The following is an 18,959-nucleotide window of genomic DNA, read 5'->3' as shown; positions in this document are numbered from 1 at the left end:
AAATGTCAGTGGCTATACGTTTACAAAAATAAATGCATTTTAACATGCTAGTTTAACATAGACAAAGATCAAGAAACATTGATATAAGCTGCTCTTGAAACACGTTCAGAAACTTATTTTTCTTTACTGCGAGTCTGTGTATTAACAAACAGCAATGAAATCTGTTCTTTAGAATAAGAATAAAGACTGAGAACACAAAATATTGTTCACTGCAGGTTAATATTTATAAATTCATGATCTGAATTCTCCCAAAATGAATACCTACTAGTTCGGCATTCTCACGTAACAGGTGACTTTCATAGTCGGCACCTTCAAAATATATTGTCCAAGTGCCTGGTGAACGTGGATGAGGTGTCAGTCTGCAAAAGCCTGGGGGTGGGAAAGCACAAGTAAACATGAATCACTTACTTGAAGAATTTAGCTAGTGAACCCGACAGTAATAAAAGATTTGCTGGTGCATTAATACCATACAGAATTGTTTATACTAATCTGTTTAAATGATTTGAATTTTGTATGCTGAATGAGAGATTACAGGCAAGAAAGAATTATACATTCTCACAAACACATGATTAAAATCACAATCTTACAGTTCTTTATGGCTGTAGTTCTTCAGGGAAGGCTGGTCAGGATTTACTGCCGAGGTGTCCTCACAGGTCTCTGGCTCCATTGATAGTTATAACCAGAAGGCTGCTTGCATGTGTGCTCAGTAACGTGTGCCGTGTCGACTTGTGCACATAGTCTCCAGAGCAGAGCCCAAGAGAGCCCCCAAAGACCCCAAACCAGATAAGGATCAAAGGTGCCAGGCCAGGTTTTACTGTGCTTTGCTCTACAATATAGACGTCAGTACACTCTACTGAACCACAACGCATATGTACTTGCCACAATGGAATGACTCAATCAGCGGGAGGTCCCACTGCCCCCATGGTCATTCAAAGGCTGTCCCCCCAAGACACCACCTTATATACAGGTACAAGTCACACCTCATTGTTGACGTATCAGGTTACCACACTCTCACGCTACTTAAATATCACCCTGTACCTTGGGGTTTGATTAGATTATCTCTATCATTCTGACATTTTAGACCCTTTCTTGAACCTGAGTCTGTTTCTGTGAGGAGTGGGTACCAAGGTCTTTTTTAATGAGCTTCTGATATTCTGTGCTTTCCACTTATGGCCAGGACCAATTATTGTTCTGCACCTGGGCCTATTACCAATCAGTGTTTTGCACTCTCAGCCCTGTTCATTTCAAGTTCTGTGAGCTGGGACCTCTTGCTCACAGCTTAGCTCTGCTCTGTGTTAGCCATGTTTTGCCCATTGTTAAGTAGACCTCAAGCCAGGCCTGTGCTGCATGGGCTTATGTTTTAGGCCCTCATCTTACTACAATGGCATCTTCCACCTGAGGAATGCAATGCACTTGCCAAATATTAAAAGAACATGAAAACAGTTATGACTACTTTTGAGCACCTAAGCTTTTCTACAGAGGGAGGACTGGCTGTACCATCAAAGCAGCAGTTCTACAGGTTGAACCTCCCTGGTCTGGCACCCTTGGTACCTGACCTATCCCGGATGAGGGATTTTTTTAGGCCCTCCTGTTGCCCCTTCCCTGCTTCTTGGCTCCTCCCCTGCATCCTGCTGCCTAGCTGAGCCTTATGCCTACTTCTGCCCCCCGAGCTTTCTACCAGCTTCTGTTCCCCCCCCCCCCCCCCCCCCCCCAGCCCAATGCACTGGGACATCTGTGGTCATGCCAGACCATGGATGTTGCCAGACCAGAGAATCCTGGAGTTTAGAGGTGCAACCTGTATTGTGCCTTTGAAAGACTTGGTGAAACACAAAGGAGACACTCAGTACTATCCTTAAGCACAGCCATCAGGCTAGCACTTCTGACAAAACTCTCTCTGCATACCCAGGACTGGGATCTAGATAAAGTCTGGATTTTGAATAGATGCGATTAGGGTGCCAAACTTCTTGATCTTATTTCCTTTTAGCACACTCATGGAACTGAAAGGCTAACTGGAACACTGAAGAATATATTTTAATTTCTCTGTAAGGATGCAAAGTCCAAAAACTTAAAGATAAAAAAACTGAAGCAGAGTGATTAAGTGGTTTGCTAAAGGTCATGCTGCCAAAAGGTATGGCAGAGATTGGAACAGAGCTAAGGTCTTCAGTCCTCTGCTTTTACCCTTAAAGTATTCTCATTCTAATCAGGGAGACTGAGAACCCAAGTTATAAATCAAGCTGAAAATCACTAAAAAGCACACCATAAATCATCACTGCACAGAAGTACAGTTTTCACCACTGCCACAAAACCATCAGCAATTTATTTCATTTTAGTATATTTTTAAACCGTTCCAAATTAACCCAGTGGGGCTTCTGTTAGAAAGAATTTTTCAGAACATATAAACAAAGAAAAATAACTTAAATAAAAGCTTATGGGTGCCACTTTAAGGATGGATTTGTTCAATCAGTTAAGACATTTTTAGTCTCAAGACTGCACATAAGATTAAGTGCTTTATAAACAGTAAACAAACTTAATTTCCCTAAAGGGTATTACTTCATTCGGAGAAACTAATCAGCTAGAGCAAGGAATTTCAAACCTCTTCCATAAAAACAGACCACATCTGAATAGAAAGACTGTCTTGCGAACCATCTCCCCTTTCCTATACCTTTACATATATCATCCCTATGAAAACTGTAAGTGTATGTCTACACAGCAAAGTTATTTCGGGATACCAAAGATATTCTGAAATAGCTAGCCCGTGTCTTTTGAACACATCTGCTATTTCAAAATATAGCGGACGTGCTATTTCGCCATCCCTGTAAACCTCATTGTACAAGGAGTAAGGGATGGCTTGAAATAGCACTGTATTTAGAAATTTGGCGCTGTCAAAGAAATACGCTATTTCAAAATAGACTTGAAATAAGCTACGCAATTTGCATAGCGCAAATTGCGTATCTTATTTAGAGTTCTGGGTGCTATGTAGACTTAGACTCATAGACTTTAAGGTCAGAAGGGACCATTATGATCATCTAGTCTGACCCCCTGCACAGTACAGGCCACAGAATCTCACCCACCCCTCGTAGAATAATCCTCTCACCTAAATACTTTGAAGACCCCAAGATGCAGAGATCCTCCAGCTGTGATCTGTACCCCATGCTACAGAGGAAGGCGAAAAACCTCCAGAGTCTCTGCCAATCTACTCTGGAGGAAAATTCCTTCCCGACCCCAAATATGGCGATCAGCTAAATCCTGAGCATGTGGGCAAGACTCACCAGCCAGACACCCAGAAAGTTCTTTATAGTAACTCCTATCATCCCTCCATTTACCTATTTCCCACTGATAATGAATGGTCAATTAGTTACCAAGATCATGTTATCTCATCAAACCATCCCCTTCATAAACCCATCTAGTTTAATCTTGAAACCAGATAGATCTTTTGCCCCCACTACTTCCCTTGGAAGGCTGTTCCAGAACTTCACTCCTCTAATGGTTAGAAACCTTCGTCTAATCTCAAGTCTAAACTTCCTACTAGCCAGCTTCTATCCATTTGTTCTTGTGTCCACATTGGTATTAAGCTTAAATAATTCCTCTCCCTCTCTGGTATTTATCCCTCTAATATATTTAAAGAGTGCAATCATGTCCCCCCTCAGCCTTCTTTTGGTTAAGGTAAACAAGCCAAGCTCCTTGAGTCTCCTTTCATAAGACAGGTTTTCCATTCCTCGGATCATCGTAGTGGCCCTTCTTTGTACCTGTTCCAGTTTGAATTCATCCTTCTTAAACATGGGAGACCAGAACTGCACACAGTATTCCAAATGGGGTCTCACCAATGCCTTGTATAATGGCACCTCCTTATCTCTACTGGAAATACCTCGCCTAATACATCCTAAGGCCGTATTAGCCTTTTTCACGGCCATGTCACAATGGCGGCTCATAGTCATCCTATAATCAACCAAGACTCCAAGGTCCTTTTCCTCCTCCGTTACTTCCAACTGATGTGTCCCCAGCTTATAACTAAAATTCTTGTTATTAATGTAGACGCACCCTGTCTACACAGGAAAGTATTATTAGGAAAGTTATGTAATGCATTTTAAGTGTCATTTAAGGTAGTTTAGCATCTGGAGACAAGGCTCAAAACTAACACCACGTGACCAGCCTCTGCTCTATGGACTACAATTCAGGAACCTTTGAGCTACATAAGTGGCTCCCAAGCTTTTTGAGCATACAGACACCTTTTCAATCTATTAAAATTTTATGGACTCCCGCTAACAATATAGCAGTTTTCAAACATTCCATTACTCGATAATCATTTGAAATGTAAAATAGTTCATGTTATCTAAACAAATATAGTCGTTTTGAGAGAGAATACAGGGTGTCCTCATTGGAGGTGCCATATATTTTTACTGAATAAAATATTATTGGACCCACTGATCCATTTTTGCTAGCGGCACAACTAAACCCTTCCATCACTCTAATAGTTTTTGAACAGTTAGAGTGAAATGACATATTCAAGTAACATGATAGTTAAAAAAAAAAAAAAAAAAAAAGAAAATGGCAAGAAGTGACTGACCCATTTATAAGCCAACCCCAGAGAACAGTCTCAGTTTGTCAGCTTCAGTGCAGGCTGAGGGACTGCAGACTGCAGGGCATGAAGCTTCTCAGCTCCCACTGGTTGTTGTTCCTTGTTCACAACCAATAGGAGCTAAGAGGCTCTGTGCCTGCAAGCAAGCAGTCTCAGACTGTGCAAGCAAACAAGCGTCCCAGCTGTGTACAGCATAGTCCACAGCACTTCCCAGGGTCACTTCCCAGCCCAGCAGGGCAAATCACTGGCATGCTAGAACTTTTTACCCATGTGGACCATCTGCAGGCTTGGAGCCTGTCAGCTCCCAGTCCCTGCCTTTTGCTGTTCTGGGTCAAGGGGAGTGGTGGGAAGTGGCAGCCATCATATCCCTTGGCCTGCATGGCTTCTTCAACTCCTGTCCCCTCCACCACTGCCATCCATGGAGGATACAGCAAGAGGGCTCTCATGGCCAAAGACAGCTCCTGCCTTGGCACCTCTGGGGGAGGATAAAAAAAAGAAAAGTAAGGATCAGGCCCACAGCGGGACTAGGAAGGGGGAAGAGGGCTGGAGCATAAACTGCAGCGGTGCAGGTTGCAAGAGGACGGATGGTCACAAATGGTGAGCCCCGGGTGAGAATAGCCTGGCAAAAAGTCCCAGTTGCACGGTGGGCCCGATTCTTACTTTTAAACTTTCTGCGGACCCCCCGATAGTACTGTCACGGATCACCAGGGGTCCACAGACCACAGGTTGGGAACCTCTGAGCTAGATGGATGAAAGAAAAAATGTGATGACAACCTTTGCCATCATTCTGAATTTCACTTCAATCCCACTGCATTCGCTTATTTCTTTCTTCACTCCTGCCCAACATCTTAAGAATTTCTAGATTTAAACCGCACCATTTTAAGCCTCGTCATTCACGATCAGGCTGCTTGTACATGTTTCATTTTGATACTTTCTGCTATTACGAGTAGGGAGGAGGGGGGGGAGCCAACAACTACGCTGGGCACCTGCGCTAGGTGGGAGGGGGGACTCTGCGCTCCCACAAAGAGCAGGGTTTCATATGGAAAGGGAAGGTACCAGCAACAGCAAGCGCACCATGCCAGCCCCCCACAACTCTCAGCACTGCCCAGAGCACATCGTAACCCCTTCATCAGAGTTGCCCAGAGCGCGCCACGCAGCACTCCGGCAGCAATTTAAAGGCAATGGGATCCGGGTGCCACCACTGATGTAGCAGTGGCTGGAAGCCCTGGGCTATTTAGAATCCATGGGCCTAGAGGGGGATGAATGCCAGGTAAGGGGAGGGCACAGGGATTCATGTGACTCCACCCTGCCCCCAGCCCCATTCTTCCCCTCCCCCATCCCATGTTCCTGGGGGAAAGTGGGGTCTGAGGGCATTGCAACAGCCAGAGGAACTGCTGGCAGTTCTCTTGCATTTCCAGCTCTGTCCCTGCCAGTGGGGAAAGGAGTAGAAGTTCCAGCCCTGCACCCTGCCACTCCACAGAGCTGTGTCTCCTCCAGCTCCATACAGAAGCAGCCCTGGCAGAGGACAGAACTGGGGGGAAGGGAGTTCTCCTTTCCCCACTGGGAGGAGCAGTGAAGAAAGGAGCAGATCACCCCCAGTAGCTCCTTTGACTGCCTAACCACTCCCAGCTCTCTTCCACCCCACCCCCAGTACAGACAGAGCCACAGGAAAGGTGCTGAGGTGTGGTACAGTGTCTTTCCAGTACACTGTACTGGCTAGAAATGTCTTGCTGGTATAGTATACCAGACCACACCAGCCTACTTGCACTGCTAGTTGTTACTATTTTAATACACACTTGCTGAAAAATATGTAATATTGTTCAGCGAACCATTTTACATCATATAAGAACGAGCATTTCTTATCAGTATTAGATCAGCAAATATCAATTTTCATATACCCATTAACGTGCAGCTCTCAAAAGTCAGCCTTAAATTTCATTCTAAGAACAAAATGGATTTTACCCAAAAGTTTAATTTGCCAGGAACTAGCAAGAAGTAAGGATGAAGAAGTGGTAGAGTTGGGCCAGGTAGCTCAAGTATTTCTATAAAGCCAATGGATGACAAAAAGCTTTTCACCTCTTACATTATGCTTACAATGTCTCTTCCTAGCTGCAGCATTTACATACAGCCTCATGCTTCCACTGCTAACAAAAGATGTGCATCTCCACTTTTGCTCTCAAACTCAGCAGTATTCCCTGGAAGCAAAATGGCACACAATCTGCCCTTTGCCTTTTTCGCCTCTTCTTCCAGTTCGTGCACTCTCCCAATTTTCTTTCATGCCACATTTCTCCTGCCTTTCCAATTATTTTTCCATTTTTCATTTAGTCAGAATCAGAAGTGGTAGCACGTTACAAAAAGAAGGACCACACAGAAAAATCTCTCTTTCTGCAGGCCCATGTATGAGGACCTTGATGTATGTGGTTACTAAGCAAACACTGTCAATACACAGAATCTCACTTCACTTACTTAGCCTGAAATAAATCTGTATTATGCCAAAAGGATTCACAATGTCATATGAAAGAAAGCTTCAGAAAAGTATGTACAAGTCTTACATTATCATGCGGTGGTGGGGGGTAAAATTCGACAGTTTAATGAAAGTGTATAGCAAAGGATAATAAAATAAGGATTGAACACTATTATTATTATTTTATTATTATTATTATTATTGAGGAAAAATAAATAAATACTGCTAAATAAACTTTAAGTTCTATGTTTACTATACTAGAAAAAACAACATTAACATACAGTTTAATAGTAGCAGGACTGACCTCTCTGGCATAGTGGATCTAAAAATTCTTGTAAACCATTTGGAATATTTCTGACAACATCACATGAATAGCCATCTTCTGGCAAAAGAAAAGGCAGTTGTAGATCAGGATCCTCTTCTAGCTGGACTTCTCTGCCATCACTACGAGCTAGTTCATCAGCTGTGTTTTCTGCAACAGCCACTACATTCTCTATCAACTCCTAGAAATAAGACAAAGAGTTAGCCAAATTTAGGAAACTGCAAAACTAAATTACACGTACAACCTAAACTCTACACTCATAAGTGTGCCTCTATATTACAATACAAGCTTTATCAAGTCTACTATCATGCAACATCATTTGCCAACCCTGTGCAGTATCTTCTGACATCTGTTCTTCCTTTAACATAAGTCAATATACAGTAAAATTCCATTAGTCCGGCAATCCAATGCTCCGGGACTCCTGATGGTCCGGCACCATCAGGAACCCAGAAGTGCTGGGGCAGCCGGACAGGCTTCCCCCATTCAGCTGCTGAAACTGACCAGCAGCTGAATCGGGGAAGCCGGGAGCAGAGCAGCTGCGGTGCTGCCGGGTTGGTCTCATAGCACTGCCCCTCGGGGCTGCGGGACCAACCCGGCAGGACCCCAGCTGCTCTACCCCAGGGGTCCCTGATTCAGCCGCTGTTGAAACAGAACAGCGGCTGATTCCAGGAAGCCCGGGGCTCTGCCCCGGGCTTCCTGGAATCAGCCGCTGATCTGTTTCAGCAGCGGCTGACTTGGGGACTCCTAGGGCAGAGCAGCTGGGGTCCTGCCGGGTTGGTCCCGCAGCACCGAGGGGCGGCGCTACGGGACCAACCCGGCAGCACCCCAGCTGCTTTGCCCCAGGCGTCGGGATTCAGCCACTGCTGAAACTAACCAGCAGCGTCAGTTTCACCAGCAGGCTGAATCCGGACGCCTGGGGCAGAGCAGCTGGGGTGCTGCGGGGTTGGTCTTGCAGCGCCGCCTCTCGGTGCTGCGGGACCAACCCCACAGCACCCCAGCTTTTCTGCGCCAGGGGTCCCCAAGAGCAGCTGGGGTGCTGCCGGGTTGGTGCTGTAGTGCTGCCCCTCAGCGCTGCGGGACCAACCCGGCAGCACCCCAGCTGCTCTATTGCAGGCATCCCCGTTTCAGCTGCTGCTGAAACTGACCAGCAGCGGCTGAATCAGGAATGCCTGGGGCAGAGCCGGACTATCGTAAAGGGGGGCTATGAGGGGGCTGGGATGGCATCCCCTCCCACCCCACTCCAGACCCCTCATAGCCCCCCCTTCTGATAGTCCGGCATATCTGATAATCCGGCACCCCCTGGGTCCTAAAGGTGCCGGATTATCGGAAGTTTACTGTACATAATGCCCATATCTGAGAATTAGCACGTGAACATGAAATTTAAAAATACAATGCAATGCATATGCACAGTCAAGTAAAATTGCATGTGCAACCTTAATTTTGACATTTCTTATGCTGTAAACAAAGTCTAATATAATTTTTGAATAATTTGTCCTTTTTTGTACAAAACAATGATGTAAGAGAATGCATAAGGTGGCTGCTTAAAATATGAATGATCAGTGGCTCACAAATAATTGTGAATGTATAATTCCATAATCTGGGACTATTTAGCCAGAATGCCCTGACCCACACATCTTAGATGGTTCACTGGAGGGACAGCCCTTATCTTGTACCATAGTAAATAAATCCAAAGGGCCCCATATCATAAAAACTTTTGCAATTATCAAACGTACATAAAAGCGATTCTCTCACTTGCACATATGTAGTGCAAAATAGCCCTTCATATCTTGCAAAGTTTCATGTACAGCTTCAGAACACATTTTACTGTGCAGCAAAACTAGCAACACAGAGTGAGGTCTCCTTAATTGAGCTTTTTATGATCTTAGCAAAAGATATTCAAAAGCTAACAATGGTCACATCATGTTCCCTTTTCACTGAAATATTCAAAGGGAAGACCATCTCCATGCCACAATTCTCTCTCTGGCTGTCTCCACTCTACAGCTGTTCAAACACCACCACATTTTTAAAAATAAGACATTGTCTCTTTGGGTACATATTTGTCAGTGCTGGTCTGAGAAACTCTGGAAAATTTTAATCTGAAATGTGAATGTATAAGATGCTCCTAAGACATAGTGTTTTAGAAGCAGACATAAAAGAACCCACCATATTAACCACCTTTTAGTTCCTCTCCAAATCAGAAGAAAAAAATGTAACACCGCAAATCAGAATGGGGGAAGAGGTTCAATACACAGAAGCAAAACTTGTGTTAGGGATAACAGAAAAAAAGTTACTTGCCAGTAACCAAATGGACTTGCTTAATAGTAATGATAATCCTGAGAACAGCTGAACGTGTGACTCCTTACTAAGCCTGGATGACCAGGTAGCATCAATACATAAAAATGTCTTTTCTCTTCCAGCTACCTAGCAACTGAAGTCCTTTCCACAAGGATCCACGCATTTGTCACCTCCAGGCTGAATTACTTATTTAATTCACTGTATCTAAAGATGAATATCAAGATGGTGTACAGGCTTCAGCTGGTACCTGTGCTTGCCAGCCTTCTCCATGATTTAAGTCATCATGAGCACATCAGGCTGATACTTCAGTCCCTATACTAGTTTAGGATCTAACTCAAGTTCTAAATTATACAGCAAATTTTGCTTTATGATCTATTTGACAGATCACAAAGCCCAAGACAAAACTCATGAGAATAAGGGCAAAGGATTCTCGGTTAAGAAGATCCTGATAGGGAATAAACTTTTAGAGAAGAAGCAAATCCAGAATTTGATTGTCTTTAGGTATTACATTTTTTTTAAGAATGACATTAAAAACAATGAAACACTCCCCACATAAAAAAGCCCCTCATCAGCCAATAAAGAGACGCTGATCCAAATCAACCTTAAAAACAAAAAGACAAAAATCAAAGCCCAACCCTAAGCATATTTTCACCCAAAAAGGGGAAAATGACAGACATTTCATGAAATCCATTAGAAACTTTGCTATTGCTATCGATTTTACATGGAAGGCACACAGATACTATAGTGATGGGCAGTAGTATAAGACTATATTCAAGATAGATGGCACCATTAGAGATTAAAATATTGCTCTTTCAAAGTAATGTCTGGTCTGTTTTAAAAAGTTAAGTTTATCCAATATATTGCTCAGGAGTGTGAAAAACGCACGCTCCCCTGAGCAAGATATTTAAACTGACCCAACACCAGATGTAGATAGCACTTGGATCACAGAATAATTCTTCCTTCAACCTAGCTACCACTCTTAGGAAGATTACCTATGCTAAAAAGAGAAAAAACTCCCATCAGTGTAAGCAGTATGTACACTGAAAAGCTACGGCAGTGGTGCTATTGACAAGCATCTGATCTGGATATACAATTAAGAGAACAGAGCTTTATGAAAGCATGAACTGAAATAGAGGCTACAGCTTTTGCAAATGTCTCACAGGCTGCATAGCTTTAGTGAGCGAGGAGGATTCAGGATCAAGGACTGATTTGCATTACTCAATAACCCACAGTCTGGAAGATCTCAAAAGTAGGGCCCTAAACAGATGCTGGCTCTAAAACACAAGAAACAAACATACAATCTTATATCTGAAAAAATCCTAACTCCTCCAGGTCTTCCAAATATCTAGGTGAGTTCAGAACAACTTGGATCCTCTTCTGTTAGAATCTAGGGCCTCTTCTCAGACTTTAGGGGTATGATCAGATGTACCCAGTCTTCCCTATTGTAAATTCACATATGTAGGACACCACTATGAAGTAGCTAACAGCAAAGGTTTTTTTTTTTAATAGCAAACTATTATTAATGCAAAGACAACAATTTAATCAATTTTCTTCGAGTCTCTAACAGCAAATGAATGAATAAAATGAATGAATCTGGCCTGTAAAACTGGCAAATTAAATTAAGCTATGTTTTGCAATAGAATATGGAAAATAGTATTTATTGTCAAATTTAGGCCATATTCACAGGATTTGAATTGGCGGACATTTAAAATTATACTATAGAATCAGTTCTGCCGTATTTACTAAGACTTTACAATGGCTATCTTGTGATTTATGGTTTATTTTCAGATCTCAGAGTATGTCTATGCTATGGTTGGGATATGTGATTCCCAGCACAGGCAGATAAATTTGGGGCTAGCTCAGCTTGAGTTAGCACACTAAAAATAGCAATGTGAATGTTGTGCCACATATGGACAGCAGGTTGGGCAATTGCTATTCTTAGCTATTTCTCGGCTACTTTTAGTGTGCTGCAGCTAGCACAAGCAGATCTAGCTCAACACTGTCTACCCAGTGCTGGAAATCAAACCTGGCAGCTGCAGTATTAACATACCCTTAGTATTGTGTGTGCGCACACAAAATCAGAGTTGCTATTGGGCAAGATTTATAACAGATTTTTCAAGCAATTGTGTGACAACCTTAGATCTGGTTCAGTAAGCAAAAAGACTGTATGTATCTCCCATCTGAAGGTGTTTCCAATAGCCTGTTCTATAGAAATGACTCAGATTAAGAATTTCTACCTACTCTTTAAAGAAAACAAAATATTTCTTCCATTCATTTAAATTCTTCGTTAAAGATTTTTAACACTATTTCTTCTACATCTATAAAAGTGATATTCAATCAATGCACTATTTTACAAGGCAAGTGGTGATTAAACTCTATATGTAACCCACACACTTAGTGAGGCACTTAGACCACTTACAGAGAGAGAGAACAACAAGAGAGCTCTACAGCCTAAGCTGAGAAGCAGTTGGCTTTTAGCTCAAGCAGTAGCAGCAATGTCTACCAAGCAGTAAACTCCAGAGGTTCCAGGTTCAAAGCTGCCTGGTGGAAGATACCTATAGCCAAGGTATTCCTCCCAGAAATGGTAAACAAACATATACTTACTGTTGGGATAAATGGTTCATCTGGAGCACAGTGATAATTCTGCAATAATGCCTGTAGTTGTAGAGAGTTCAACTTAAAGCAGGTACTGTTAATATTTGGAATGTCATCATGTGAATACTTATCCATGGTAAGTAGTGTAGTTGCCTAAAAAAAAACCCACACCGGAAACTTAATTATAATTTAACATAACCATAGCCCTTTTATATTTCAGTTTCTATTCCTCTACAAGGCAGGCAGAGCAGGGGATACCATGCAGCAAGAAGCCAGAATTGCTGCAGTGATGTAAACTTCATTTTTTAAATTTCTCTTCTACAACACAAGTACTCTGCCTCTAGGTTCAGGAACCAAGGGAACCTTAAATTAGGTAACAAGCTTAGTTTGCATGCATACAGTAGCTGGAAATTAATCAAACTTCTTGTATTGGGGGAGAAACTGATTTAAATTGCTTGGGGGGAAAACACACCCAGATAGGTACATCATTTAGTGAAAATGAAATTACTAATATACAGAGACATTTTTACAAAATCACACACACTGAACCAGGGTTTTAGAATATATTTAAACAAGTTACATCATGCTGGATTGTTGGGGGGGAAAAAGCCACACACTTACAAGGAGTACATGTTTTACTGAGACCCCAAAACAGTATTCACCTGCACTATCCTGCTTAAGTGGCAATCAGCAGCCAATTCTAGACCCTGTTTTTCTGCCCATGCCTCGATATGGCCCAACTGCTGACGGATGATGGCTCCCCAATAATGTGAACACAATCCTGAATCTGGGTCAGTAACCAATCTATTAAAAAGCCACATGTTGATAAAGTGAAAGAGCTGGGAGAAGAGCTGTATAGTCAGTGCAGCATTCACTCTACATCGTCGCAACAGGGACATAGCTCCAGTTAGTGTATGCAAGACATCATCTACAGAAACAAAGAAGAATGTATTAGTACAAATTAGTATTTATGGTTCAACAAAAAGTAAGTTGAGGCATCCAGTTTGAATTTAATATTGGTATTAGGTACTATTACATGAATTATGAAAGACAAATTAGAACACTGTTCCAGAATGACACCTACACACTTGATATTTATTCCAGAATATATTTCAAGAATTTAACTGATAAAAATCTGTTTTAAAAATTAAGATTTAAGTGAATAAAGTTGAATTTTTATGGCTTTTTATAAGGTGTTCAAGTACAGAAACCAACTAATTATACATTTTAGATTCCAACACAAAATAAATACATTAAAATTCTTATAAAGTTAGAGTTCTTATGCACAGAATACATTTTAGCTATATCATACTAGTAATAATTAACATGCACTTTTTCAGAAGACAAATAATTATTGGTTTTTCCACTTCTAACAGAATATAGCCAAGGATTATAGTGTAAGCTCAAGTTAATAGATGGCACAAGGTAGTTAAAATTGCCTAAAATGTACTCTCGTTCACAAATGCCTATGTTTAAATTAAATTCTAGTTCAACCTTTCTACCACTACATTATATAATAGACACGTTGCACTCCTACTAGCTTTAATTCAAGCAGGTAACTTGCTAGAGATTTCCTGATAAAGAAGTCTATTAATACTCTGTAATGCATGTTTAGTTTTTCAAATGAAGAAACTATCACTAATGCTCAAAGATGGCAGTGGTGGTTGTTTGGAGAGGTGTGTGGGTTTTTTTTTTTTTTTAACATACATATGGACTAACTAGAACGTCAAGTTCTTATTAAATAAACTAGCTATATTTTTCATCTTGTCTCAAACATTTAAAAGTACTGCGATTGACAAAATGAGGTCCAGGTACAGTGGTAGAACTAATAGGGCTCCACTGACAACTCCAACAGGGGGGTGAACCATAGTCATTTCAGAGCCAGAAACATTACATCTTCTCCATCTCTGTCTCTCTTCAGCAGGACCTTGTGAACCAGCAGTATTGGGAGAAACACATACATTAGCTACTCTCCCCTCCCCATGAATCATGAACACATCTGTTCAGGAATGAACAGAACACATTGCTCTTCTTGTTTACCCTGATGGTGAATAAGTCTAGTCAGGAAAACTCCCATCTCAGGAAAACTGAACGGATAACATCTGTTCTGATGGACTACTCATGTGCAAGAAACGTTAGGCTTAGACTGTTAGGCCAGGTTGTTCCGCAAATCTGGTAAGTATTGGGTCTTGAGGTGAATGGAGTGTGCTATGCAGATGTGCGAAAGATGTAGGGCTTCTTGGCAGGAAGTGTACGACCTCGCTCCCCCTTGTCTGTTTATGTAAAACATGGCAGTGGTGTTGTTTGTCAATACTACCATACACTGTCCTCGAATTTAGGGCTGGAAAACCCGGAAGATTAGTGGGAGATGGATGTTTGAAAGACTCCCACGCACGCTTTGTGAAGGTCCACCTACCAGTTGCAAAATGGTGAACACATTGTTGGGAATTGGACTTGACTCTTTCAGACAAAGGCTACCACAACCTCCATGCATTTGGTGAACATGCACAGGGCGGTGGACAGGCCACATCCGAGAACTGTAAACAGAATATGGTTGCGGTTCACCATGAATCTGAGATATTGCCTGTGTGCTGGGAGAACTGCGATGTGAAAGTGTGTGTCTTTCATATTGAAGGGGGCATATCAGTCGCCCGGATCCAATAAAAGGATAATGCTAGCTAGGGATACCATGCAGAATTTCAGCCTCTTCATGTATTGGTTGAGGCCTCTTAAATGTAATATGGGCCTCAGACCACTCTCGGCCTTGTGGATTCGGACATATCAGGAGTAAAACCCTTTGCCTCTTACATTATGAGGGGCCTCTTAAACCGTGCCTAGTTTAGGAGCTATTGCATTTCCTTTATAAGGAGTTGCTCATGGTGGCAGGGGTGGGGGAGTGTGACTGAAGAGGGACAGGGAAGGGAGTTAGGAGAACTGAAAGGAATATCTCACAACACCAACTGTGCTTAAAACCCGTAAGTCTGATATAATATGCATGGTCTCATATCACAAGTGGAAGAGTCAGTTCAGAAAGCATGGATGTGGATCCTGGGTTAGAGCTGGTACGCTGTCCTTGAGTGCACTTTCAAAACCCTTGTTTGGGGCCTGTAGCAGACTTGACGGAGTTATAGCCCTGTTCTACAGGCTGATTAGAAGACTTGCACCTCTTTCTGTTCTAATGACATTCCTGTCTGGGCCTCAGTGTATATCTGATGTGACGGCTGTAGCCTAAATGGTTTCCTTTGAGGGAATGGAGTACATATACCAAGTGATTTCATAGTAGCTTTTGAGTCCTTCAGTGAGCGGAGCTTAAAACTTGTTTCCTCCAAAAATAGATCCTTCCCTTCAAATAGGAGGTTTTAGAGGGTTCTCTGGACCTCTGGTAATAGCCCAGAAGCCTGAAGCCAGAAGGCCCACCACATGACTATCCCTGAGGGCAAGGTCCTGGCTGCTTAGTCAGCCAAATCAAGTGAGGCTTGCAGTGAAGTTCTGATAACAGTCTTACCCTTTTAAATGAACAATGAAACATATGCTCATCACTTTTAGGATGCTATCTACTGAGGATAGCCTTTTGGTTGGCTATTCTTAGTTGAAGACCATCTGCTACACAAATCTTCCTACCAAAGAGGTCTAATATTTTGGCCTCTTTGGCTTTGGGGTCTGGCACTTGCTGGCTTTGCCTCTTTTGTTCACTTCAGATACGATCAGCAAAGTAGGATAAGTGTAGGAAAAAACAGGAATTTGTACCCCCTAGAGAAAACCAAATTTCTTTCTATCTCCTTAGCCAGAGGGGGCAATGAAGCTGTGTTTGCCACAACATATTGTTCACCAGTATAGTCTTTATAATTGATAAAGCTATCCTAGAAGGTCCCTCTGGCACTAAGATATCCACTCTGGGATACTCAGTTCTTGGACCTCCTCCACCTGCTAATTTAAGTTGCAGACCACTCAGAGATCTTCATAGGCTTTATGGTCTATTGATGGAGGCCCAATAGTGCAGATGCATGCCACCACTTCATCTAGCAATATGCAGAATCGGGCTCTGAAGTCACCCCAGTGTCCATGGACTCCTCCAGAGGTCTAGGGACCATAGCTTTTAGGGCTTATGAAGCTCAGGCATCCCTTGACAATCTGGAACAGTGGTGAGTCAAGGCCACTGACCTAGATCCCCTGGATGCACTGACTGATAAGCCTATGGTGTGCAGAAAGGCCACTGTGGGTATCAGGGCACCAATTTTTCCCATCTATGCCTGCTGGTATGGCTTCTGCTAAAATATTGCAAGGCACATCTGATTCAGAACCAGATGGAAATGACCGTAGGGGTGCTGATGAGCCCAGAGCCTGTAGAGAGTTGACAGTGGTACTGGAGAATGGTGCCTAGATGACTAAGATGATTATCATATGCGGGACTGAGAAAAATGCCATTTGCTTGGCACCAGATTTTAGGCTGAGGGCCAGGAAGATAGCTTTCCAACCACTCAGTGCTGGTAAGTCCAAGTGTCTGAGGGGAGACAGATCCATTCCTGTGTCAGTCCAGTGACATGGGTTGCCTCAGCATAGCAGGCTTGCCCTTGGATTGAGGTACTCTAGGCAGCATTGGTGACTTCTCCTGCAGAGCCCGCACCAAACTCTGAGATCTCTATGAGGGTCTCTCACTACCTCATGGGTATCCAGAGTGGATGGGGAGTTTATAACCTCCACCGGACTCTGGTTCCCTGGGGAAGTGTGCCTGCATCGACGCCGGAGTCGTCAACTAGTCATGCTGGCCTGGCCTTAGGTAAGCCTGCCCACTAATTATTGGTTTTACAATGGAAAACTACTAAGTGTTTGAATAGATAATGAAACAGATTGTACTAAACTAGCTAAGGCAACAGAGGCTTGCTGATGAAAGACAGATACGAAGTTCCAATGCCACCACAGACAGTAAGAAGGAACTGAAGGGGGTCAGGATAGTCATGGTATATAAAGGCCTTCCATCTTCTTATCCAAAATATCTAAACTTTATATTTTAGAAGAATGTTAAGTGTTTTTGTTCAAGTCTAACAGTATATTATTTAATAATTTTGTCAGTGGAAGACATACCAAGTAATACAGGGTGGACCCCCCTAGGGATGTAAGTAACTAGTCGACTATCCCATAACCATAAGCCACCACTTATGGGATAGTCGACTAGTTGCTTCTCCCCCCCCCCCCCCACCTTGCTGTCTCTTTTACGAAGCATAACTCCTTTTTGCGCTACAGCTATTGTGCAAAAAGGCAAGTGTGGACGCTCTAGGGGGGTTTCTTGCACCCTATAGAAAAAGCACAGGTGCTCTGATGGCCATTCTGTGAATGGCAACAGAGCTTTCTTGCACAAGAGCATCCATGCAGTGCAGACGCTCTCTTGTGCTCCGAGGTGTGAACGGGCTTTTGCACAAGAAGTTTTTGCGCAAAAAATCTTGCACAAAAGGCTTCTTGTGCAAGAAGCATGTAGTGTAGACTTAGCCATAGAGTCTAGTCTACTATCCATATGTAATGAATTTAAACACAACTAAAGCTTTAGTGAGACCATTTAACTTTCTCATCAATGGTAAAAACAGACCAGCTCAATCCATTAACTGCAGCTATAATCTGTTCACTAAATAGCAAGACAAAAAGTTCAAGCAACTCTAACCTATTTTAGGTCTTTGAAGATTATTTTCATCTGGATCATCAAGGAATGCTGGCATGTAATTGTTAAGCTCTGACTGAAGACAGTGAACTAAATATCTGAAAAAGAACAGAGTTTAGATTTTCCATTATTACAAATTTTGCTTGACTTATATGGAATCTGTTATCCAGAACATATATTAGAACCCCATATACATTATTTAAATCTGGAGCTATTAGTAGCAATAATAGCTTACATTATTAGGAAACAGGTGCAAATATGGTTCCTATTCTGTAGAGTTGCCCTAATGCAATTTTGGAAGTCATGCACATGTCAATTATGCATGTTATTTTGTAAGCAAAGTACCACAATTTGCTGTAAAAGTCATAAAATGCCTAATACTGTCATTAGCATAAGACTGAATCTGAACCAATATGCTTCTTGAAATGATACATGTGACCAAGCGCTAACACCTCCTTTCTAGAAACATGCAACCAGTAATTCACCATTAAGAAGATTCTTTGGACATTTGAAACTGAATCTTTGAAATATTCATTTTGTGAATGTCATGAATTAATTTTTATCAGAGAGAGCTTTTGTCAGGCCAAAACTGACCCATAATTTAGTGTTTTGTGAAAGTGACCCTCACACAACGTTTTTTATTTTTTGTTTAATTCCAGTGGAAATACTGTAAAACAACAATAGCTCCGTCAGTATTTGTAATCTAAACATTCTAGCACTGAGCTAGCGTAAGAGAACCTACATTTCGTAGGTTTTTTTTAATCTTGCTTATTTTTTGCATTTCACTCAACTTGGAGAGAGAGAAAAGTAATTTAATTTTAAAACTTTTAGTTTAATATTAATGACTTTTTTCTGGATATTGTTTTGCAGAGTTTCTCATTCATAACATTTGTGTGTGTTGCGGAATGCTAAAATTAAAACCCAACTAGTTGATAGGAATCAAGCTGTAATATTTTCCTCAAGTCTTTACGTAATGACTTTTATGGCTTCCTTCAATAAAGCTTTGAGGAAAGTTTTACTTCCCTACCTTGCTGTTCCATCTTAACACATTTCTAAT

General features: G+C 42.0%; 1 protein-coding gene across 23 annotated transcripts in view; it reads right to left on the bottom strand.

The window, feature by feature from the left end:
- The window catches only part of AFDN (afadin, adherens junction formation factor), a 208,357-nt gene that overhangs the window by 55,180 nt on the left and 134,218 nt on the right, over positions 1-18,959 (bottom strand). For all 23 annotated transcript variants that reach the window (XR_016349228.1, XM_089777349.1, XM_089777341.1 and 20 more), the window contains 5 exons: positions 17,906-18,000; positions 12,915-13,180; positions 12,262-12,405; positions 7,345-7,543; positions 266-369 (listed from right to left, as the gene is read on the bottom strand). Coding sequence is in view for 22 of the 23 variants with exons in the window: in XM_089777349.1 (XP_089633475.1) it covers positions 266-369; positions 7,345-7,543; positions 12,262-12,405; positions 12,915-13,180; positions 17,906-18,000 (808 nt within the window). In the remaining variant the exon portion in view is untranslated. The remainder of the gene's footprint in view (positions 1-265; positions 370-7,344; positions 7,544-12,261; positions 12,406-12,914; positions 13,181-17,905; positions 18,001-18,959) is intronic.

The sequence above is a fragment of the Pelodiscus sinensis genome, chromosome 3 (assembly GCF_052426305.1).
Source record: "Pelodiscus sinensis isolate ZL-2025 chromosome 3, ASM5242630v1, whole genome shotgun sequence".
Taxonomy (NCBI): Eukaryota; Metazoa; Chordata; order Testudines; family Trionychidae; genus Pelodiscus; species Pelodiscus sinensis.
Note: the sequence above shows the minus strand (reverse complement) of the source record. Positions and strands in the feature narration are given on the sequence as shown.